The sequence below is a fragment of the Pseudonaja textilis genome, chromosome 3, assembly GCF_049901715.1.
Source record: "Pseudonaja textilis isolate UNSWEBS1 chromosome 3, rPseTex1.2, whole genome shotgun sequence".
In the NCBI taxonomy this organism is placed as follows: domain Eukaryota; kingdom Metazoa; phylum Chordata; class Lepidosauria; order Squamata; family Elapidae; genus Pseudonaja; species Pseudonaja textilis.
The window spans coordinates 45586739-45612957 of NC_141992.1; the positions used below are offsets into that span (position 1 = coordinate 45586739).

Here is a 26219-nt window from a genome sequence, read left to right on the forward strand (position 1 = left end):
TTACTGTAGTGATACCAAGTTTCCAACAAGCCTGGTTTGATGTTGCTTCAGGTTGCTTGCAATAATTGATGACTGATTTTTCAAATTAGCAAGCATTGCATCATTCTTCTAACCCAATGAAATGAAATTTTGTCAGTACTTTATAATCCAGTTGTTGCTGTATCTCTTCCTTACTATAAATTGCCAATTTTTATAAACATTTATTAGTGTACATAAACTCTTATTTTTCAAGTATACTATTCTATCTTGGTTATAATACCCTGGTTGTATCATCAGGGAAATTAGTGGCGAAATAACTGGCATTACCCCAATGTGTAACCTTTTGAGAGTTTCAGAATTTTTTACCATCACTATGGTAAAGAAGTAAGAATGTTCCAAAAAACCAACTGTTTTAGCTATGAGTTCAAAATCAATCTCAAGATGGAAACTGTAGATGGCATATCTTCATCAGTAGCCTCCTCTCTTGGTTTCAGGTTAAGAATGGATTCCTGGCACATAAGAGAGATGCAAGTTATGTGCAGATGCACACAGAAACAAACTGTAAAGTTTAAAACAAATTATGCAAACATTGCCAGTTTCTTAAAGCTCTACAAATTCTTTCTACTAATTTTACTTTGAGAATATTGCATTAGTGTTTTTACATGTTTCTAATCATTTATTTTCTGAACTGAAAAGAGCTTTACTGTTCCACGATTTATTTATTTATTCCTTAATTTAATTTTTAAACTGAAAGGTTTTTTCTAGAATTGCTGGATTTCTTAAAACAATTGAAATACTGTAGCACTAAGGAAAGCAAGGAGTGGTTGAAACACGAAGTGGAAATTACAATTTCAGTACAAGTCTAATATAATTTCTTTATGATTCAACTTAGATAGGATTTAGAGTAAACAAATACTTCTACAATGTAGATGCTTACTCACTACTAAGTAGAATGTATTCAGTGAGTCAGATTTCCAGTGAACTACACAATACAGTATAGATTCCCTGTTAGTTATACTGTATTTTATTTGCTCCTCAGTGTAATTTTATTTTTGTCCACTTGGGAGCAGTGGAAACAATGAAACTTTTAAAATGTTGAAATAAAATTCAATCTTATTAATGTAAATAATTTCAATAAATAAAAGTATGTTATTGCAATTGTACAATGCTACTACCAGATCTATGTTGCATAAGTCCAGATGACCATCAAAATCTATACAGTAGTAATGTAACACATTTATGAAACCAAGTGACTAAGGACAGTTTAATGTTTATTTATCAGTCAAGATAGCTAAATGTATATTTTTAAACATTTTACCTGTTGACAAATTCTTAGAATTTTGAAATAATATGAAATATACAACATGAGGCCATGTCGGTCCCAGAAACTTTGGATATAGTTCCAAACAGTGTCACTAAATTGTGACTACCTAGTTAAATAAATTGGAAGCAATAATTCAAATAAACCTTTCTTTCCAGATTAATGGAATCTCCACCTATGAACAAAAAATGTTCTATTCCTTCCAGTTCAACATCAGAGAAGAAAGGGGTCTCAAAAGTTAATTATTACTGAGCCACAGCCATCAAAGTCAGGTCATCAATCACTTGTGGGAATGGCAACAACCTCAGGTGACCATAGAAGAGATCAGCCAAATGATTGTTCCTACTTGGTTTTAAAGACATAAGGGTCCTTTTTCCTCAATGTACCATTTCATTTCAATGCATTCCTGGAACAAGCTTCCACAATGACATTGTAGGTACAGTTAATACAGTTAATCCTAATTGTAGTGCTAATTCATGCTTTGGGGATTACTTCTCAGCATGGATTCAGTCAAGATATGCTTCCTTTGTTCCTGACATTATTAAACTATTATTTTATTCTTATGATGGCCAGGAGTGAGGGTGCTCTAGGTAACATTCTCTTTCAACTCCCAATTCCTTGGGGTACCATATCAGATTTTCTTTTAAAAAGTGTTCCTCTACCCTTTCTGTTTCCCACTCTTGAGTCTCTTTCTCTTCCCCTATTATTTCTCACCCCAAATACCAAGTAATGTTATTTTTTTCTTGTTTTTCTTTCTTTAAATATTTTTTTAACTAGGTAGAGTGTTAAAAGAGCCTTTGTGCTTTAATTTCTGCAGAAATCGTTTAAGAGTGAAAGGAAGATGTTGTAGGAGTAAGAATGAACCTACACTGATTTTTCAGAAAAAGAAAAAATGTATTAATTATTTGATGCAGGTTTGTCCTAATATTATCTGATGAAATGGTTTTCATGATAGACATTTTAAGGTATTGGAGCACTCTTTCTTATTTTGTAAGCTAGTACAGTGGCTTTTATTCTTATTTGATTGGATCTATTCTTAATGTGACAACATCTGGATCTAATATAATGTCCATTAAAAGTTGTGTTCTGGAAACTAAGAATATATTACTGTTTTGGAATCCAAAAATATTATGCCTAACTGGTTTCATATGATACGAAAGCTGCTGCCAACACAAAGATAGTTGGCGTGGCAGTTAATGCAAAAGGATTGACATGAGCCTGGCAACAGTTATAGCATAAAATTGCATTATTTTATTCACTATTTTTTTAAAAATTAAAAAGCTAACAGCGTTCTTGCACGATTGAGCATCAGTTTTTTTTCCTCCCAAGGTGTTTCGCACAAAATGATAACAGGTTTTGCTCCAAATCTTACCGGCGTTTTCTTGTTATACCACAAGCTTACAATGAGGTGTCACAAAAGAAAAGAAAAAAAAAACAGAGGACGCCAAAGGAAAAAGAAAAAGTCGCAAGCCAACTTTCTCATTTAACTTGAAAAACCACCGGGGGAAAAAAAAAACTTCCTGTGGCGTTTGAAACCATCTTACCGGTGGAAGAAAGCAAAGAGTTTTGCCGGGCAACCTTAAGTGAGTGCCCCACATTGTAAAAAATCAACTCCCATCGCCTCGAGGCTGGAATGGGGAGCGGGAGGGAGGGGTTGGGTCCGCGAGGCTTCAGAGACAGAAAACCGGGTTGGTTTTCTGCGTTCCAGAAATGCAGCGGAGCGCCCGAAGTTGGCTCTGGACTCGAGCCGACGCACGAGGTCCCCAGAAGGGGGCGCGTTTCCTCTCCCTCCCCCCCGCGCCTTTCCCTCTATTGTCTCTCGTTCGTTTGCATCGCCGTTTCTCCCCGCCTCGTTCGCTCGGCTCAGCGACGCATTTGCGAGCCCGGTGGGTTCATTCGGCGGCGGCGGCGGCGGCGGCGAACTTTCCGATTCATTTCCTGCTTGGATTTTAATGCCAGATGCTGGAGGATTAAGCGGATCATTCGGAGGGCTATCCCGGAATTTATCCCTCCCCCTCCCCCGAGGAGACAAGGAGAGCCTGAACCGAAGCAAGGAACACGAGAGAGAAAAAGAGAGAGAGAGAGAGAGAGAGAGAGAGGCGTTGTGGCAAAGGAAAGGCAAGCGGAATTCTCTCGTTCAGAAACTGCTGCAAGAAGATCCAGGAAATCAGGTAAGAAGACGACTAGCTGCAGAAGGCAGGGAATCGAGTCGCGGAATGCTTTTGTGAAAGGGACCCGGGCAGAAAGATAGAGACCTTGCTGCTGATGCATGAGAGGGAACTGTTGCAGCCGCCCAACCTTGGAGAATCGTTTAAACCTTGACGAGCAGGTTGTAGGCATGGAGGCTGATCCCAGCTCGCTAGTGAATGGTAGAGAGGCGGATCCTGCCCAGTTCCTGGAATAACACACCTTCCTAGCTGCAGAGGTAGATGCGTGTTTTTTTTAAATGATTTTTAACAGGGTGTGCTTAGAAGTGAGATCCTCCTGAGTGCGCTTCTACCGCATCCTATCCCAATGGCTGGGAGTGAAGTGGGGAGATAAGATCAACAAAAGGGGTGCGTCGAAGAGTGAAAAACCTAATACTTTGAACGTGGACAGCAGTATTACTCTTCTGCTGAAGCTTTCCAGGCTGCGTGAAAGTCCTAATACAAAGCACCTTTCCTTAAACAAGTATCAGAAGTAGCCTTCTCCAGCCAGCGATCTGGTAAATTCTCATTGAATAGGCTGGGTTGCTGCCCCCATCATCCACCATTGGGCATCAGAGAGAGGGAGGCTTAAAAGGAATGAATATAAACTCCTTATATTGGAAGGAGAATGTACGGTTAGGATTTGGTTCACAGAGTTATAAGCATACTGTTGGAATATCTCATCAGAGAGCTTCTTTCATAACTATTCCAGGTGTTCTATGCATCTGCATTATAACTATTATGGTATTTATGCTAAAAGTCTAGTGCAATTTATTGGGATTTTACAATAGTCCTAATTAAAATGATGAACAGCAGGATAAAATCCTCAATTACAGAGTTATCTCTAATTTTCTTTGCAGAAGGGAAACAGGAGCTCTTGACCTATTAAAAAAAAATGCTTCTTTGGGCCAGATACAGGTTGCTTGTAACTCATTTTCTTTGTGCTGTCCAGCCCAGCATTGTAAAAATTAAATAAAAAACAGGAACATGAAACTGGATTTGGGGGTCTGTAAGTATGTATTTAATAGGTAGATGGAAAAAACTGCAGCCTTGATTTAAGTCCATGGACATAATATGTCCTTCACAACTATTTCTGTATCATCTCTTCTTCACTGTGATGTTAGTGGCCTTGTATTCTAGTACTGCATTATGTCATTACAATGTAACATTGAAGCAGTTCTAAAGATGTCTTACTCTTTTTCATTTTAATGGTTACTGGGAAGGTGTGTGATCCACCTTAGCACAAATAGTTGCTTTAGGATTTTAATCCCCCCTCCATTGGCTTAAAAGCCAACAATTGTTAAACTCCAGTTATACATTACAATGCTTACCTACTTCCTAAGCTTTGCGCCATTTTTCCTTTAAGCAAACAAATAATCCCATCACATGTAATAAATGTATTTATTATCCCCAAAGGCAAAATACAATCCTCCAGGCAATGTAAATAAAACATAAATAGTATTACAACAAAGAAAATTCTAGGATTCCTGTGAACTGACTAATTGGTGGCAATGATATGGGAAGAAGGAAGAGATCTGGTAAGTTTTGCTATTGATTTCCAGCAATCTTTAGAAGAGGCCAGTCCCTTTATTATTTAAGGCCAATGAGAAAAGCTTTATCTGCAGTGAAATCTGCCTGGCAATGGAAGAAGGCTGCCCCTCCCCAGCTGGTAGAGCTGTGCAGGTCAGGGCTCACTGGCTACATTGCCATGGATTTTTAGCAAACAAAAGGCATAACATGACTGGGTCAGGCTGAACAGTTCCATTTATTTCAAGGAAAAGTAACAGGCATCTGGCTTAGAGCAGCAGGGAATTTTAAATCCACCATAGCTACCACCAAACTTCACGTCAGCCTTTCTCCAATCTGATACTCTCCGGTATCTTGAACCAACTCCACCTGCTCCGATCAGCATGAATATATGAAGTACAGAACTGTGGGGTATGCAAAGAGTGCCATATTTACCAGCTGGTTTGCTGTCATCTAGGGCAGTGGCCCCCAACCTTTTGGGCACCAAGGACTGGTGCCGTGGAGAAAGGTCTTTCCACCAACCAGAGGGGGCGTGGTTTTATGTAGGGCCTGCATCCTGATCCGGTTGCTGTCATGCCGTGGACTGGTGGCGGTCCATGGACCGAGGACCTGATCTAGTGGTCCACTGGATTTTTGCAATCAAAATAAGGCAGCCCTTTCAGATAGGAAGATAATTTCCCTTCCCCCCCCCCCATTAAACACCTGTCGTTTAGGTAGTTTAGATGAATCTGCTAACTTGGAGGAAGTGCAAATGATGAAGATATCTGAGAATGCCTTTGAAAATTAGCCTTCCCAAACTGGCAGTGGTGTGGGACTCGTTGCTATACCGTTTGCCCTTTCTGTCATTCCTAAACAGGGATTCTCACTTTTCTCTCCTCTGACTACTTATCTCTTTCCCTAGTTTATTTCCATCCAGATCTGTTCTTTCCTTTCCTCCCACCTGTGACCTGGTTCCCCTACCCTACCCCATCCCTCCCCACCCCCCACCCTTTTTTTTTTTTTTGCTATTTCTGCTGCACAGTGGAAGGAGCCTATATAGAAGTGTGTACTATATATGTGTATGTACTTCTGTTTGTGAAGAAAAGACTGATCCGTTTATACAGGTGGGAGATTAATAAACTTATTTTACAGGCAATATATGTTATTAATTTAATCAGTATCTATTTTACCCTGGAGTTCCCCTTTTGGGAGATAGGTGTGCAAGGATGCCCATTCCCACATAGGTATCCACATACAGACAGATCCTTTGCCAGAGGGAGGGGAATCTTAAGGATTGATTTCAGCTGCATCTGGCAACAGCACCCAAGTTCTCAAGGAGGGAAATCTGGCATTGCACAACATTTCTGTAGAAATGAATAATTTTATACTTCTGTTGAATGATTCTTATGGGGATAGAGGGAGTTGTTTAATTTCAGGATTATCTTCCTTTTGGGTAAAGGGGAAATATTGTTGAACATTTAAGATTTACAGTAGGCAATCGACATGTTAGGCTTGTCAACTACTCCATAGCATATGTTGTGGATTCATTGCATGTAGGGCAGCAGTTGTTTCGCATGCCAAAAATTCCAGTTTGGGGGCTTCTGCAGAAATGGCTGGGAAAGGCAGAAGCCTGGAAGGTCATTACTACCAGCGTGGAGTTGATTCTAAGAGCTTGCTAGTCGATCTGCATTTTAAACATTAAAGACATAACTAGGAGCAAATATGATAATGAATAGTTGCTCGTAGCTGCCTATTCTAGAAATACCCAAAGAATAATTTTTGTACACAGTGTATTAGAATAATAGCCTGGATTCTACCCTTGGAGAAGGATTTCTGTTGATGGGAGTGTTTAAATGGATAATGCTGTACTAGGCAGTATTGTACTGCAGCACTTTGGTGTATTTTTATACAGTAGGAATCCTGAACAGAGGTGGAGTGCCCTGCTCATTATTGGAAGGGGATGGTCTGGGTCACCTAAAAATATGATGAATGAATGGTTCTGTTGTTGGACAGTATAGTTCCTCCTGGAAGCACTGTTTGGACAATGTTGCACCTAAAAAAGAGGGAACACTTTATACTGAAATAAAGGGAAGAGACATCTTGCAAAAAAGGTGATATATTAGTTTTGTGCTGATACAGTCAAGGAAGATAGAACGTTCCAAGTTAAATACTGGCTGCTTCGACTTGGAACTAACTCAAAGAAGAGCTTTTGTGCTTTGTGTATTAAAAAAAAAAAATCAAAGCTATAGCACAGCTTCCTCCAATATGATGCTGTCCAGAATATTTAGATTTGAAATACCCATCTAGCTTTAAGCAACATAGGAAATGATCCAGGATTATAGCAGATGTAGAGTCAAGCAATTGAAAAGCCGTTAAATTTGTTTTGTGCATAGCAGCTGTTTATGGGCTCAACAAGGCATAATTTTGTATTTCTAGTATTTTTTTTCTTTCCCTCATCAGCTACAGAATTAACCTAAAATGTTAGGATTTCCTTATCTGGCAAAGGATGATGAGAATGCAAGTGCTGTTTGTTCCTGTGATCTGTTCCATAGGTACAGGGAAGGATGTTAATCACTTTTTTCACAGCTTCTCCAAAAACTGACAAAACAGCTGCAAGTCATTATAAGATGGCTTGGGAGGACAATTGTGTTAGATGAACTAGAAATAATTTGCTTCGGTGAAATGGTCATGTGCAAAAATCTGGCCTGTAAGTTTTTACCACATTTGGGGATGAGAGCAATATCAAGCATAAAAATTAATTACATAACAAATTGTTTATTACAGCCATAAGGCCAGAAGCAATTACTTAATGTTTTAGATATGCAATAAATTTTAGTTAATTAAAAGTATTTGTGTTGATAATTAAGTTTGAAGACACATTTCTCTATTTTTAATGCTTAGGATATATTTCTGCAACACTACCGCCTCAACTACTGTAAATTGTACTAATGTGCTATATTAAATTTATATGTACACAAATACACTTGTCCTTTTGGCTCCTGATAGTATTCAACTAAATTTTCAAAAAATTCTTAGCAGATGAAGCATATTGTGTCCATCTGGAAAGAAATGCCAATTATTTTGTTGGTTATACACTAAGGAGTAATCAGAATTTGGCTGTGACTGTCATTACAGAGCAGTTGGATGTCTGATCCTGTGCAAAGCTGGCCCCTTTGTGTCTTTGCCTGAGAGATGCAGCTGACTGTTTCTGCAGTGCAAATTGTCATGCGTGGCTGATTTGGACCGAAACTTCTGCGTAGAAAATGAAAGCTGTGCAGAATTTAATTCTGAGAAGTAATAGGGTGACCCAGCAGTGAAGCTTACATTCGTTTAGCATTAGGAATGCAACTGGCACAAAGGAGTTGACTTTGGCAAATCTTTCAGTTGGCTCTATGACACCAAGAATTTTTTAAATTGTTATTGCAAGAGATGAGAAATATTGGAGGAGATGCTAAAAATGTATCCTCTAAAACATTGTATTTAATTTTAGAAAACAGAAAATACTAGAATATGGGGTCAGACATTCAACATAAATGGTGAATGGATTAGAACAAATGAAAATAACTTCTTATGTACAAAAAGTCAATCTGTTAAATTCACGGCCACAATACATAGCAATGATCCCTAGCATGGCTTTGCTTAATGGGAGAAAATACAAATTCATGGGAGATAAGGCACCACTAAGGTACTGCAGTAGTTGAGTTTTCTATATACCTTATTTTTCAGACTATAAGATGCACCTAGATTTAGAGGAGGAAAACAAGAAAAAAATAGTTTTCTGCACGAGCCCGTTTTTGGCCTGCAGAGTGCTTTTGGATGCTGGGGAGGGCAAAAACAGGGCATGTAGGGGGTTTAGGAGGCCAAAAACGGGTCCATATTCACTCTATAAGATGCACAGACATTTCCACCCACTTTTAGTGGGGTGAAGTGCATCTTATAGTCCGAAAAATACAGTAGTTCTTCCACTTGCAGGCTTCTTTAAATCAGATGCTGAGCTTATGAGCATGAGGATGCTATCATACTTGTGCCTTGTATATGGGCTTTACTTAATCTTGTGATCCAATCAGCTTTTCTAATATTTTTATAAGGTTGAAACAATGCAATGCAAAAAATATTAGCTTAATTAATTCTAAGCATTAGCTTATTAAGTTGCCTGTTCAGCCCAAGAATATAGTCCGGCATTGTTCTGATAGGGGATAAGGACATCTCATTAATATAAGATCAGAACCATGCTTCTCTGCCTTGTCTCATCCATCCATCTGTGAACTTACCCTTTCCTGTTTCCTATTGTTGATTTTACCTTCCCAGATATTGAAATTGTAGGATGAATAGTTGTGTTTTCAAGGAATGAACTGAGAGAGATTAAGACAAACTTATGGTTGCGGGGCAGGTGTGTGCGTGTGTCCTAAAACTGAGTGCCTGAAATACTAGAGTAGCATTCCGACCTCTTGAAAGATGCTGAAAATAACCCAAGTATGTATCTATTGTCTCCTTTGAAATCCTATAACATTTTTAAAAATAATACTCGGATACTATTGTTTATTCAGTTGTATAAGCACTATTGGTTTCTGTATATTGCTGCGAATTGCTTCTTCCAAGACTATTAATTTCATGCTCCCTTTGATCAGAGAAGCACAAAGAAATATTGATGGTTTCTGCCTGTCATTTTGCTGTCATGCAGGTATACAAAATAAAATGGTGTCTACAATTTTCTCATGCCTCTTAATGTGCCATTCCCACAGATTAAAGGTTTAGCAAAGATCAGTGTTATTTGTGGTGATACATGTTGAATAAGAAAATGCAGCCTGCAAGAAAATGATGATGGAAAAAGAATTGACTTTCAATTGGTTGGAGTTTTTTGGTGCTGATTTTAAGTTTGGATAACATAATTTACTTTTAAAAGAATCTGGAATCAAACATTGTAGTGTAAATCACTTTGCCAAAATGTAATTGCATTCAGTTGTTAATTCACATGTTAATTGATATCCACCCATGTCCTATATCCGTGATGGCGAACCTATGGCATGCAGCAGCAATCAGCTTTAGTTCAGAACAATTGAGCTAAGTCACGCCCAGGCTCCTTGCTGTCTCCTTGCTCACACAGCAAATACTATTTCAGTTTCCAAACAGCCCTCAACTCTCTCATACCCTGACAGGACACCGATGAATACTGATGGATATTGGTAGGCAGAGGCACAATTCTCTCCCCACCCCCCACCCCCATTTTCCTCCCCCAAAACTAAACCTGATCACATAGTTTTGTAGCAAAGCACGGGTATGGAGCTAGTCATAAATATCAGTAACTTCAATTTTAAAGACATTTTTTTTCCAGGTTTGACATAATTTCAAAGTCAGTTTATTTTCAGCACCTCTGACTTCTTTGAGGCACCTAAAGTATCTGGTTCATACTGGGATATCCAAATATGCTTAATTTGTTCATATTGCTTTGCAACAAAACATTATATTACTATTTTTTTTCTTTTTGTTTGCTTTGCTGTTGCAATTTCCTAATTGATTTGTTGGATATTGCTGTTTGTATGTATCCTTTTATTCTGTGCGTCTTTTAAAAATTGCAATTAAAATGTTAAATAAAATACTAGTGCTGCTTTAATTTCATGGTTTCAGGAATCAGGAGTTCTTGTACCTGCCTACATCCTCCCTCCCAAAATGGGTGGGCCTGCGCTGGGCCCTCCTTGCTCAGTTTAGCGGTTGCAAGTGATCTTCATGCTTGGCAGTTCATGCTGCCAATGGGGAGAGGGGGAGTGGAGGATGGGCAACAAGCCTGGCTGTGAATTCCCACAGACTTCAGTACAATCTTTCTGCTTGACTTCCCATGTCTGTCTCCTGAACTGAGCAGGTGGTGCTCAGCTGCTAGAAATACAAGAGTTCTGGCCTCAGGCTGTTCACATTTGGGTTGCTGTAGCCTGCAAGTATTCAGCCACACGTTCCTTCTACCAGATGGGTTACTATCCCCCCCCCCACTTGCTTTTAAAGGGCTTCTTTTCATGTGGTTTCCTGCAATTATAAGCCAAAATTAGTGGGGGTGGGGGCAGAGCTACAGAGGACAGCCTTCTGAATTTGCTGCTGTTTCTATAGAAAATCATTTCCCCCCTGCATTTTCTTAACATCCCTAAGATAAGACATTGCATTCCTGCATTGGATGTTAGATGATCAGTTATTTTTTTTAATAAATAAAATAATAATGCTGCTGAACTTTCTGGGCAACAGGCCTAGATTCACAGTCGATCAAAAAGCTTATCAAAGGACAGAATTCAGTACGTTTGAGAGCCTGAGGTGTCTTTTATGCTTCTGAAATAGACTGTTCATGTATATATTTTAAAAAAGAATTTATGTAAAAAAATTTAAACAGCTCCCATAGTGGTGAATGGGCCACAGTATGGCTCTTCTGATGTCTGAAAGACCCCAAAATAAAATACTTAAAAAAAATAACACGATCTCAACCACTGCACAAAACATGGTGCAGCAACAGAGGAAATATGTTCTCATTCCCATCAGCCATTATGCAGTACTGAATTATTCTGATTCCATTTCTCCTAGTTAATTTTCCCTGCGTCAATGTCTTTCTGAAAATTTCATCCTCTATAGGAAATATTTAGGGGTTCTATTAGAAAAGCCTTATAACACACAGTATGTTCATATGTTACAATTATGCTCTAATCTGATTTAGCTCAATTTTTGCTTAACAGTTGTATAAACATAGCTAGTGTGTTCTATAAATTATAGTGTATTATTTTGGCTAATTTAATAAATTGTGATTAAGCAATCTATTACTTAAGATGATAAAGATACCAAAATGTCAGATTTGTGTCTCTGAATTGCTGCTATCTCTTCAATATGTTTAGATATAACTCATGATGAAGGGACATATCTTGATTAATTGCAGTAGTTAGACTGAATGTTTTCCAATATATTTCTTAATAATATGAAGCTCTTGCTTTAGTTTATATCCTGTTATAAGTCAAATAGGACTTTTGATTATGTTCCAAGTGTTGTATAAGCATCTTCATTCATTTGGTCGTTATGATTTTTCTAGCCTAATAACTGATGCTTCTGAGCCCAGAAAAGCTTAATCAGGTGTTGCTATTTGCTAAAACAACATATAATTCAGAATCCCCAAAAAGGGAATGGCTTCCAACTAGGTGGTAGTAGCATTTTGTTAACCTTGACTGATTTGGGAAAGTCAAGCAAAGTCAGACTTGGATGGTTCTTGAATGAAGGGACATATCATCAGGAAATCCCAGGGTTTTAAACTAGATTAAAAAGAAAAAAGAAAACACCACCAGAAGACCATACAAATCTGTCCATGAATTATTGAGGCCTGAGTCCAACTTGAAAGGAACTTTATCTCTAATTGTTATGAACTTGTATTTTAACCAGAAGAATATTGTTATACACAAAATTATTCCTTATACCTTTACAATTATTAATTTAAATATTTGTTTCCCAGATTCTTATGAGATTCTTTACACTGGCTTTCAGCAAGAAGTGGAGGATCATTACCAGTCCTAAATAGCACATAGCATTGCTATTGCTCCTGATGTCATACTCGCTAAAATAAAAGGTAATTATCACTGACCCTTGTAGTTCTGAAAATGACTAGAATATGGTGTGCTCTATGAATTATACTTTATTAAAACATACATTTCAATAGCTTTTCAATAATAGGTTAAAATGTACAAGATGACTTATGTAGACAAGCAATATAACGTATGAATCTTCTAGGAACTGAGGATGTTGTCTGTTATAAAGTCAGAAATGGTCCATTTACTTCTGTTTGGCCTACACTAGCTTTGACTTTCAGAGGAAATTGTTTTTCAGACCTACCAGACATACAGTGCCTTGAATATGCTTTTCCAAGTAAAGCATGTGCTCTGCCTTTGAATTATATCCCCCATCCAATGAAATACTGTTTTGCTAATAAGATTAATATTCACACTTATTCAGAAACTGCACCATAATATCTTTTCACATGCTTTTGGAGATGGAACCAAGATTGAGGTGTTAATGTGTGATGGATTTGTTAAGTGTGGAGTAAGCAGACCTCCCCAAGAGAATATAATAATTAAAAAGAGGAAGGCAAAACAGACTTCCCTTTGAATTTATTTCCTGGTCTATTCTAGTCTTGCTAGTGGGATTGATACCAGTCTTAAAATAACTTGAACTGGGGAGTTCTTAATCTTCTTATATGGGACCTCTCCATTGAGCTCAACTTTAGAAATGTATTTAGCGTAAGATAAGCCCAACTTTAGGAATATAGAAAGATTTAGATTTAGATCTAAATTTAGATTTAGATCTTTAGATCTTAGTCTGTAAATTACCAAGATACCAAACTTAACAAGTGTTATGCCAATCCTAAAATGCAGGGAGTATACATGGATGGATTCTGTGGTGATTTTAATGAGAAATTCTTTTTTAAAACAAAAAAAAACCATAATAAGGACAACTATCTAGATATCAAAAGGAAATACAGAGAAGATGAGAAAGCAATCATACAGAAATGATTGCAAATGAAAGCAATAAAATTGCCCTAACTAAATTAGTTACTTTTTATCTTCTTGAATAAAATGCAATATTAGGTTTTATCACATGTTCATGATGTAATGGTTGGAGTGAGATTTTTGGAGCCTACTGCTTAAATATTAGTAGGCAGGTCCTTTTCATTCTTCCTTATCTTTGTTTCTTTTTCTCCTCTTTGAGTATTCCTTCCCATTCCTCAATTAATAGAATTGTTAGCAATTGATGGAATTATCAGTTAAAATAATTATTGGATGGAGGAGAGAAAAGAGAAGTGAAAACCAACTTCTTCAGGAAGACTAATTACTGCTTTGACTAGTCAAAGAAAAGTTTCTACTCATGATGTCCTAGTTCTAGCAAGCAAATAATTATTTAGGAGCTAAATCCACTTCTCTAGAACCCTTGGTGGAATTAAAAACAACAACAGAGGTTTTTACTAATTATTTAAAGGGAATTATCTGGGACAACTGAAATATATGTATTCTGATCTGTCTCAATAGGGTCAGTTTGCCATGTGCTTTAGAAAGCCCTCTTATATCATAATAAACCAAGATGATTAAAGTGTCTATCACTCCAATACATTTTGCTGCCTGAAACCAAGAACAGATGCTGCTCTGCTAGTCAAAGTTCATATTATTAAAGCCCACTTAACTTACTTTGATAAGGAAAAGCAACAAATCCCACACAAATGTCCCTCCTGATTCTGGCTGTAATTTTGCCTGTTAGAATCAGTCTGACCTATTTGACCTTGTCAAGATTAAGCAGCTGATGGCTCACCACTTTTGAGAGATGTAGAGTTGCCAGTTCTATGGAATGCATCCCATTGGATATTAGATTAGCTCTAACCCTAATCACAAATATAACCTATGTAATTTAACCTGTAATTTAACCCATCACATACCATTTTATAGAAGTTTTCTATTTTTACATAGTAGCAATGAAATATACGAAAACTTGGAACTGTTGTTGAAGCGTATCAACCACACCAAGTACAAATGGAATATCTGAGATATCTACGAGTAGTGACTCTGCTGCTTGGAATGCAACTTACAGTAGATATACCCAGTACTGTTGCTACATATGCAAATAGGACAATCGTATGTAAGAGAAAAGAGTTACATTAAGAAGAAATGGCCAGTCTGAAAGAATTTGATTCCAAGAAGTAGAGTATGACACATGACCAGTGGTGGTATTCTACCGGTTCAGCCCGGTTCTGCAGAGCTGGTAGTAGCGAGCAGCAAAGACTGAACTGGTTCTCTCCACCACTCTGTTGGGCCCACCCTTCTGCCCGGACTCCCATACTCACCTTTATCCACTGAATTTGAAGCGCAGCTGCTTTGTGCGGCATAGAAGAGTGCTGCGGGGCAGCTGCTGAAGCGAACAGGATCATGCAGGCTTGCAGGAGGTGAATTAGAACGCCTCTGTGCCTGTGCAAAGTATGCATTTGGCACGCACATGCACACCCACCGAACTGATGGTAAAAATATTTGAACCCCACCATTGCACATGACTCTCTTGTTGATCAAACCAGATCCACTACAGAGAATATCAGTGACAATAATCAAGCAATGAATTCTAAATAGAAATGTAAAGAATGGGAACATTTAAAAAGAGAAAACTTCAAATATTATGGATATTTGAAGTAGAACAACAGGAAACAAAGCCAACTCTATTCTATCATCTGAGAGCAAATAATAGTTTTATATGACAAGAAGACAGGTTCCAGATGAATGTTAGGAAAAACTTTTTAGGAGTAAGAACATTTGAACAGTGGTTTTTAACTTGTTTTTCATTTCTTTACATAGGTGCCCAGTGATTTGTTTATATAAGTTAATATATTTTTAAAGAATTATATCATCTGTGCCCTGTATTTGTTCTTATTTTTCTTTGCTTGGTCAGAGTGGATCTTACTTAGTAAGTCTGTTTGTGAGGTTCCACATGGTTTCAGAGTAGCTCACCTGATTGGTGGCTTTTTCACTACCTCAGTGAAGGTATTTAGTTGTGCTGCTAGATAATAGTGCTTTTTGTACACTGTAGCTCTACTACAGCTGGTAGTTGGAGTAGTCCTTTTTTCTTTGAAGTTGAGGCATTTATTGGAATAAGCTGAAAACAGTTTGTAAGCAGTTCCTGTAGAAGTACTGAGTCATGTGGTTTTATTATCTCTTGTTTTTACACTGGTACAGGCCTCTGCAAATAACAAAGTCCATCTTTATTTTGTTTTCCCTATGATTTTCAATAATATAGCAGTTCATACTAATAACTGAATGAATGTCCATGTACCTTAGAGATATAGAAAACTAACCAGAGAACTTATTTATTTGTTTGTTTGTTTATTTATTTATTTATGGGGGGGTTATTTTCTCAAAACTGACAAAAATGCTGACTATTTGGACATTGTTATCAACAACTATCAGTCTAGAAAGCTTATTTTTCGGCTGCCATGGCCGCTTGATGATTACTTGCTGAAATAGATTTAAATGGAATTATATACAAGAGATCATTCTCAGTTTTAGTATAAAAATAATACTGATTCACTCCATTCCATTCTTTATGCATTCCATTCTTTAAATATTGTTAATGACTGTTTTTATGAAAGAATTGAATTTGACTCATTTGAATCCAAATTGGCACTTGTGCCCATCCATTCTATAAAATGTGTGCAGAAGTAGCAAGATTGCCATCAATAATTAAATCTTCAATTTAATAAAATCTGCTACCTTCCTATTCTTTGTATAAAGCAAATTTAATCTCCTGATTAAAGATGATCAAGGAATGAAAAAAGAGGTGTTAATAATGGGTTTCAAGAAGACTTAGAACAGAAGATACAAATTGTTCCTCTTTCCACAGGCCTGTGAATGATTATATAGTTAATTTATTTGTAATGTATTTATATTTATAATTGCTAATAATTTATTTTATTGATACTTTGAAGCAGAGAGTGATAGTTGTAATTTAAACTGAGGAAAAGGGGAAAAATTAAACAGACTTTGAAAGCAAAATTTCCTTTTCAAACATCCAAAACAGAGATGAATACCGGACAGGATATCTTCTTATTGAAATCTCTTCCTGCTTCTCTGATAAACAAGGCTGTTGGTCTGTAAAATTAGAATAAGGCTGTCTCTAGAGATGGAAATAATCTTACAGGAGTTGTTACCCTAGCGAAGAGTCAGGAAAATAAGAGCTTCTGCTATAGCTGTTCTCCTCAGTCTTAATAGTGGTTAATAGTTCAGCTTATTTAAAAATAAAACCATTGGTTTTCATGATTTCCAATAGTATTTAGTATTTATTTGATTTTTCAATCACTTACAAGATAATAGGTATAAGTATAAACATAGTTATGAATACATGAAATAGATACATATAAGAAAAATAAAAAGAAACAATAGGACAGGGATGGTAGGCACATTGGTGAGCTTATGCACTCCCCCTACAGGCCTCTTAGAAAGGGGATGAGGTCAATAGTAGACAGTCTAAGGTTAAAGTTTTTGGGGTTTGGGGAAGAAACCACAGAGTCAGGTAGAGTATTCCAAACATTGACCACTCTGTTGCTGAAGTTGTATTTTCTGCAGTCAAGTTTGGTTCTGTTAACCTTGAGTTTATATCTACCCTGTTTCTCCAACAATACGGCCTCCCCCAATAGGAAGTCCCAGCATGTTTTATAGGCATGAAATGAAATTAAGCCCCACCCCCCCCAAATTAAGGCCTATATTAAAACATGCAAAATGGGGGGAATGGTGGTGGGGGGCTTGCCATTAGGAAGTACTTTTGTTGCACACCCGGATATGGTGCTGCTTGTGTTGACCCCGATACGAAGTGCCCCACCAACGCCGAGGTCAACATCCAAGCTGTCGCCGCCCGCCCGAAGATGCAAGGAGGGGGAATTAAGTCACCCCCGAGAAGACGGCCTAGCCATTTTTTCGGGGCTCAAAAAAAAATAAGACCCGGCCTTATTATATGAGAAACACGGTATTGTGTGCTCTTGTATTGTTATGATTGAAGCTGAAGTATTCATTTGCAGGTAGAACATTGCAATGTAGGATTTTATATACTATATTTAAATCAGTCCGAAGGCAGTGTAGTTCTAGGTTTCTAGGTCTAGAGTTTCAAGTCTGGTGGCAAAAGGTATTCTGCAATGAGTAGAGGAGCAGAGAACTCTTCTTGTGAAATATTTCTGGACTTTTTCAATTGTGTTAATATCAGATACATGATATGGGTTCTAGACTGATAGGTATTAGTTCCAACATGCCAGAAAACTCTGTCAATATTGCAGCCTTTTAAACTGCATCCCTTTGCAGATCCAGATGGCCCTGACCCTGTTAACCTTTTACAAGGCTCTTGAAATATTTAGCTGTTTCCTCAGGCCCTGAGGCCTGAAGGCTAGGCGAGCTCTGCTGTTGATGTGGCTTTATGATTGGGAGGTACTGTTTGCCTTTTGTGTAGCTCAGGGTTGAAATGAGCGGTCCTTGGTGTTCTCTGAGCTTGGTTGTTTTCTTGCAGATGTTTCATTATCGGTAGCATCATCAGTGCTAGCAAGGAATGGGGTTTGCTCTCAAGTTAGTGGCTTGCCTTGTTGGTTTTGGAGTTGGTGGGAGTGGTTTTGGAGGTTCTTTGGTTGAGATGTTTACTGTTGGTTGGCAGTTCCTAATCTTGGTATTAATCTATGCTCATCTGGGTGTTAATTTCTGGTGGAGAGAGGTATTTTGGTCTTTTTGTTCCCTTTTTGGCTTGTCAGTTGTTTCTTTTTCACTGTATGTAGAAGTTATTTATGTGTCTATTCATGGCTAATTTGTGCCAGGCTTCCAGGAATTCTCTAGCATTTTTGGATTTGACTTGGTCTGGGATGGTAACAGTTAACCTGTTAAGTTTGGTTAATATCTATATGTTGTGAAATTAAAAGAGTGTCTTTAATTTCACATCTTCAACCTACAAGTGGCTGTTCATGGATGCGTTCTGCTAGTCTTTCTGCCTGTTTGTCTAACACAGTGGCTGTTGTAGTCTTTATGCAATATGTTATAGATGATTCCTGTTTTTTCTTCTGGGCAAACTCCATTCCTTACTGCCCTCTGAAACATCTGCAAGAATCAGCCAATCTCAAAGAGCACCTAATTTGCCTTGTGTGTTATGTATTATTCTCTAAACTGTTGGTTTTAACTTTTTTATGCCACCAAGAGTCCTAGATATAAAATAGGCAGTCATATTTGAATAAAAAGTTAAAAATATTTTTGTGTGTGTGGTATAAAGCAACAGATGTGAAAAGATATTACAAATGCAGTTATAGAACCTATAGTTTAATGAAACCAAACTGCGGCTATTTTCTTATTGTTCTATTTTACAGCACCCTATGAATAGACGATGAGGGTCACAGAAAGAGACTCTGTTCTTCCCACTGCCCTGGGGTCGCAGATTGCCCACCACAGGCTTAGAATGACTGGGGGGGGGAGGTTGAAAGAAAAAAACATTCATGGTAAATTTCTTTCTCCAATCTAAAATCATAAACGGGCCCTGCTCCATTTATCCTTCCAGCCTAATGTGGTCACTTAGGAATGGACCTTGTCATGAATATTTATTTATTTTTATATCATCTTTGTTATTTTTAACAAACACGTTTATTCCTCCTTTATTTTCCCTACACCAACAGTCCTGTGAAATGTGAAGTGTTGGTTGGGCTGATGAACCCAAAGTCACCCATTCGGCTTTTATGCCTCAGGAGGGACTAGAACTCCTGTCTCTAGCTTGATGCCTTAACCATTAGACCAAACTGTCTGTAGATGTCTATTTTATGGCCATTTCACTGCCAGCAAATATATATTTATTCTATTGTGTTTTTTGATCTTTAACTGTATGTGGGCTACTATGGAGCTTTGTAATCATCATCTTACTTTTTAGTTTTTATTATTAACACTTGTTTATTTTTGAGTGTCTTTAGATGTTTTTATATTGCAATTATGAAACATTTTGGATAGAATGATAGCTGATTGATTCGACTGAAAATGCCAAGGGTGGAATCTGAAATATTTTATCTGTATTGAACAATGGAACATTTTCTTCTTTCCTCTGCTCTCAATAACCAAGAAAATTCTACACTGTATAGTAATAGTTGTTTAAATCTAAGTCTCACATTTGATCCCTGTTCAAAATTTTGTGTCCTGTATTTTTATGATAGTAGTGCTGCTGACATAATCTGTTTTATCTCAGCTGTAAGTTGGTACTGGCTCCCGATTCATCTGCTGAAGCCTATTGCATCAGCCATTTAACTCGGTAAAAAGAATGAGGTTGATTCAGACATTCTGTAGGGAAGCTTTCCAACTCTTATGACCCTATGACTTCTAGATGTTGACTTCACATACCAAGGTAACCATGACTAGTTTTCATCATGGTTTATTAAAACACAAAATCCTTGATTTATATAGCACACTAAGCCATAAGCCATGATTTGTAAGCTACAATTTCTAGTTCATATAAATAACCCCTTAAGTCCAAGTCACATAAATCATACTATGGCTTGATTATACATAATTATGCACAATTATTCGTAAGGCATGAGCTTTAGTCATTCTGCTCTAGGTAGAACCAGCACCTTACTTTACTTTGCTTTAATGTCCCAACTGTAAAGATTTTAGAGGACATCACAACACTTCTCTCTGGCTTTGCCATATTTTGTACATGTTTTAGCATTTGTTGCTGTCATTTCCCCTGCTGGTATATTTTGCCGCTAATTCGTGAGCTGTTGTGTTACTGCCTAAAAACGGTGTAGCAGTGTTAACAGTGTTTTCTCTTAATCACAGCAAGTATGATTATTAATTAAGTGCCTAAAGTGTAGACTGATGGAATATCTTGACAAGGCTAAGGAATTTACACTTACAGTGACACCTGCATCCTGCAAAAGAAACTAGTTCTTTAAATTCTTGCCAGGCTTCCCATAAAGGGTTTTTAACACATGCTTTAACAACTTCATCTCATTTTCCATTACTATAACACTCACATATGTTTACATTTCCGTAAGCACTAATTTATTTGCTATTTAGTACAGTTTATCTAATCCCCTTCAAAAAAGTTGAAAGTGCACACCTTTTTCCCACTTCCTTAATAAATAAATGTGTGTGTGTATACTGTGTGTGTGAGTGAGAATTTGTGTGAATTTGTGCATGTGAATTTGTGTGTGTGATAGAGAGAAAGCAGAAAACAAAAAGAGAAACTACTCTATGGTCTGACAATTTGTACCCTGTTCTTCTGGTTGCAACCATTACGCTACTACTATATCAATTACAAATAAGGGTGTTTCATGCTTCCTTTATGCATGCTTAGAATATGTCTAGAATGAGCCTTCAGAACACTGAGACAACATGCTTTTGCTAGTCCTCAGCAGATCTGAAGTTTTACAAGAAAATTTTATTCCATTTTTATAGTGTATAATTTTCTATTCCTTGACATTACTGGAAAATGTAATACAGATAAAAAATAAATAGAATTGAACAACTTAAGAATTAGAAATTGAATTAAGTACAAATGATAAACATATGATTGTTAAAATGTATAAACTTCTGTTGAAAATTGAAATGGAAGAACAAGTCAAAAAGTACATGATAAAATGGGCCACAATTAATGGACCAATGTTACAGGACTGAAATTCACATTGTGTTATAATTTAAGAGAGAACTTTTATAAATGATGTATCATTGGTACTACATAAATTATTTAAACTATATAAAGGTGCTTGAAAATGTGTAAAATATGATGGGACATTACTGTGCATAGTAGACTTGCAAAAAAAAAAAAAGGATACAAACACACATCATGATGTAAATGATTTTAAAGATCAATATTCAGATGAAAATAACTGTTTTATTGGATTTATGAATAGTCAATATTGGTTTTGTATATGGTAATTGCAGTAATACTATTGTATGTACAAAACTGGAAAGACATCGAAATACCCACAATGGGGTAGATTGTGAAGATGGTGGAATCTGCAGAAATGGCAGAACCGAGGTTTTTTTTTATCAGGAATTAAGTACTTTAATAAAAAACTGGAAAACTCTTATGGGCATTTTGGTAAAAATGGGAAAAATGAATGGGTGATTTATGGTTTCAGACATAATATTTATTCAAACATAAACTTAAATTATGGAATTCAGTTTCTCAAAATATAGCAACTTGAAAAGCTTTTAAGACATGATTAGACCAATTCATAGAGATTGAAGTATATGTTATGATGAATATTATTGTGCCCCATATCAGAAAGGGTATATCGCTGAACTCTGGAAATATAAAGATATGGTGTCACTATAGTTATGTTCTGCTAAAAAAAATTTAATGGGTCCTTTTCTTGTCTTCTATGGAAGACAGTGTTGATGGCCATTTAATCTGAATGTTCAAAATACTAAACTTCTTTTGTCTTGATAGTAAGCACCTAGATGTCTACCTTATCTTGGGATCACATACCTTATCATTTTTTGCAGGAAAAAAACTGTAAACTTGAATTACTTGACGTATTATTGAACATGAACATAATTTTTCAGGACTGGTTTCCTAGCAGGGTAAATATTTGTTGACTGTTTCAGTTTTCAGCTGAAGTAATGGTGATTGTGATAGCCATAGCAGTTTGTTTTCTCAAGTGCTGATCAAACACATGAAAACCTTTCAGTAAAGTAAACAGATATTAATGAAACTCACTTTATTGCCATGTTCTTTTGGTCTCTTAACTTTTAGGTGGCTGGTGGCACAGCATGCCTTTGTTCCTAAAACCTGAGTTGAGCACCCAGTAGTTACTGGTTTCAGCATTTGTTTTCCAAGAGATGTCTGCAACCAGAGGAAATGGAGAGCACTGGCAATCTTTGGAGTCTGTGGGGATTAGTCGTAAGGAGCTGGCTCTTGCAGAAGCCCTGCAGATGGAGTATGATGCCCTGTCCCGCCTGAGACAAGACAAGGAGGAGAACCAAGCAAAGCAAAACACCGATCAACCTCTAATTTCTTGGGATGATCCCATTCTGGATTACAACATACCTGCTGTAAGGAATGACTGCCATAATATTAAGGTCATGCGAGGTCTGTCTGGCTCAGATTCAACTCTCAACTATAATGCACTCTCTAGCCAAGAAGTTTCAAGAGCTTTGGGGACCAACAACACTACCTCATCCAGATTGGTGCCTGAAGCAGAAAGTCAACCTTGGTTAAAGAATCCTCTGTCTAGTGACTATTTGTACATCTTTGAGAGCACGGAGAAAGACTTCCTCAATGATCCCCTCAATAGTACACCCTGCCAGCACAGCAATGGTGGTAGGTCACCCAAAAAGCTTTCTCCTCCCCCACTGCCACCTCGCATTACCATCTGGAACACTTCTGAAGCAAATCAACCTTCCCTCAAAGGATCCCAGCCTAATAATATTAACATGTTCTCCTCATCTCACGAGAGAGCTGATGGAAAATTGCTAGGTCGAAGAATCTCAGAGGAAGACCAATATAGCACAGTAGACTATGATGGCATTAATGATGCTATCACTCGACTCAACCTCAAGTCCACTTATGATACTGATCTTCTGAGAGAAGCCACTTGGAGCTGGAAGGAAGGCAGAAGCATTTTTGAGAAAGAAAGCAGTGGGAAGCCAGTTGCTCGCAGCAAAACCATGCCTCCTCAAGTCCCCCCCAGGACTTATGTCTCCAGATGTGGTGGATGGAAGAATGCTGCTCTCAACAAGAACCGGAGGATATCAGCAGATCCAGTAAGTCCATTTCATGTAAACAAAAAGATGGATGTTTAGTCCTTCTGCCAGAACACGGTTGAGAGCATCACATAACCTTCTTAATGTTCTATATATCTATACTTTAAATTAAGTATGGATGTTCTGGGAGTCAGAAGATTCCTAAACTTTGCCAAAGAAATTTAAGGAGATAAGAGTTCCATAAATTCAATTTAGTTCAATTCTTCTTTTTTAGAAGTAATAAAAGCAATATTATTTAAAACTATTTTTAAAAGTTCCGTCATTAGCTTCAGAAAATACAATTTGATAGTGGGCAGCCTTCTACATATTCCTTTAACAATTTAAGAAAGTGAGTTAGCCACTTTTTTCCTGTACCACAGTCCTTTTTTTGTTCTCTGATTCATAGCAAATGAAAAAATTCCATGGTGAAAGGTGTAGAATATAATTTATTGTTTGGTCCCTTTGCATTTCTAGTCTTCTAAATCAGTCCATAGAATTATGAATCCACGTTAGATTCATAATTTATAGTATTTCTGCACCAATTCTTAAGATATGAACAAAATGTCTGTTCCAATAAATTAGCCAAGCCAACTTCAATTCTATGTCTAGTTAATATAAAATTTAAGAGACTCTCTTCCAGCAACAACAGTCGGCAATCTATAATGTACAACTGAAAACAGACAAAATTATCATGTAGATCCATACAAGGTAGTTCACCAGGACCCTACTGAAATAACAATTTAACTTCCTTATTCTAGTCTAAATGTTGGCTCTGGAATTCACTTCTCACTTGTATGTTTGGCTGCACCAAAGCTTGATATATGTCAGTGATCTTAACAGTTTGCCTTGGAAGGGAAGGACTGTATGTCAGTGAAGCTATTTATATTGCATGATCCATAGAGTAACAGTCTGAGGAAAGGCAGTGTCCAGTTAAAACATCATGAAAAGAGGAGTCTGTCTGTCTGTTTGAGCTACTGTTTCCAAAATAGTAGCTCGAATATTCATGTTTAAAAAGCTTGGCATTTTAGAAATAGTATCTTCTTAAATTGCTGTTAGCACATGAGTATCAGGAATATTGTGTACAATATATGCCAGCCTTTTTTTTTCATTACTTTTAATAAGTATGTTACAGCAGCATTCTGAGGAATAGGGAAAAAAATTCTTTAGCCCTGAGTCAGGGGGAGTATTTTTACTAGTTCATCTGGGATTGTGAGTGGACAGTGTCGTATTTTTGAATATAAGAGTAAATGAGAAATACTTCTGAAACATAAAGGATATGACTACAAACAACTTCTCTAAACCTTTGGAGATTAACTTTCTGTGCATCTAGAAATGGTAGAAGCTTGCAAAAATCATGTAAGTAATTCTCTAATTTTGATGTGCCAGAAAGTAATTACAAAAGAACATTAAGACTGCCATGAGTGTCTATTGTATTCTGTGCCCACCTCCCCACATTTCTCTGTCTCTTTAATGGGTTAATTGTTCTGACAGTGGGTCTTTTGTTTGCTTTGAAGAAGTGAATGGAAGCTTTGGGTCCATGTGTGCACTCCATTTGGTTGAGCTTGGCATTCAAAATGTTTCTACTCTTACTTCTGTCTCATCCAACTGTGACATTTGGGAAAGAGGAACAAAGTGACACTTTTTGAGAAGCCTTCTTTAACCATTTTTCTGCTTGGCTGGGCTTTTAGTTACAGTATTATAAGGTTTGGGAAGGTTTTTTTGTTGTTGTTGTTTAAAAGTTATACAATATGCTTTGTCCCACCAGCAGGAGTCTGAAAATGCAAGGGCATAAATATCTATGCTGGATATCATGTGCAATTTTTATTTAATCTATTAAAAAAAATCATTGTGATATGTTTATTCAGAAGTAATTGTGAACAGTTCTCAGCCAACCTATCTGAAAGAGAATTTTGAGCTGAAATGCAAGCATTATACCACGTGGAATAAATAGTACAATCTTATTTCTGCAGTAGTCAGTATTGAAAAAAACAAAACCATGCACTTATAATTCATTACAAATGTAAGCCTTCTACATCTTCAGTTTTGCTTACAGATATAAGTTTGGCTGAGAGACTTTGGTTCAGTCACTCTCTCTGAATTCAATCCACTCACATGGTTATTGTTGTGGGGAAAATAGGATGAGGAAGGAGTATATTAAATATGTTTGCCGCCTTCAGCTATTTATAAAAATAATAAAGGCTGGATAAAAATAAATAAATAATAAAGCCTAAAGTCAAATTATATACTGACTAGACAATGGACCAGTCCATAGTAGTTCTCTGGTCTTCACAATCTGTAAGCCAGGAAAAAAATGGCAAAAACCTTTATAGCCTAATAGGACTTTTGTTAACTTAGAGAGAAATAACTGTATTTATGTTATATATAAAATGAAGCCAAGAATTGCTCCTGCCACTTTCCTTGATATATCTTTAACTGCTATATAAAATAATACTCAAAATATTTATTGATTGATGGTGGTGTTTCATTTATTTCTCCCCCACTTCCCATCCATGTTTGGTATCAGGGCACTTCTCGGCATTATCCCGTGTCTAATGAACTATTTGAGGTGTCTGAGGAGAAAGATGAAGAGGTTGCTGCATTTTGCCACATGCTTGATGTGTGAGTACCAGTCTAGGATAGAAAATAATCCCTCAGAGTATCTTTCCTTGGCTTTCCTCTGCCTAATTGTGTTTGTGTGTTATTTTCTTTGTCTGTTCATGTAACCAATGACCTAACCACGTGGACCCATTTATTGCTTAGTTCTTGATGCTTAGGGGAAAAGTGCTCTTGGTCTAAAGATTATGTTGCATTGTGTTTAAGCAACCGCTTCACTGAGCAGTGTCTTAACCTGCATGTGATTGGATGAACCCAGGGAAGATTATGATTCCTACCACAGTCATCTAGGACTGATAAGAGGAGAGGAGGCATTTCTCCATGCTTTTTAAATCAAGGAACTGAGGAATCTCACAAGTAAAATTCATTGAGTTGCAATGA

The 26219-nt window shown here is 37.1% G+C and overlaps 1 protein-coding gene across 4 annotated transcripts in view; it reads left to right on the forward strand.

The window, feature by feature from the left end:
- Positions 1-2826: 2826 nt before the first annotated feature.
- The window catches only part of PIK3C2B (phosphatidylinositol-4-phosphate 3-kinase catalytic subunit type 2 beta), a 94377-nt gene continuing 70984 nt past the window's right edge, over positions 2827-26219 (forward strand). Inside the window, exons 1-5 of one of the 4 annotated variants that reach the window (XM_087929446.1) lie at positions 2827-2883; positions 3260-3471; positions 12461-12574; positions 22237-23246; positions 25750-25844. In XM_087929446.1, coding sequence (XP_087785572.1) covers positions 22323-23246; positions 25750-25844 — 1019 coding nt within the window. In that variant the 5' untranslated portion in view covers positions 2827-2883; positions 3260-3471; positions 12461-12574; positions 22237-22322. Of the gene's footprint in view, positions 2884-3102; positions 3472-12460; positions 12575-22236; positions 23247-25749; positions 25845-26219 lie in introns of those variants that run through there. The other 3 variants (XM_026715564.2, XM_087929447.1, XM_087929448.1) reach the window with 3 other exon arrangements.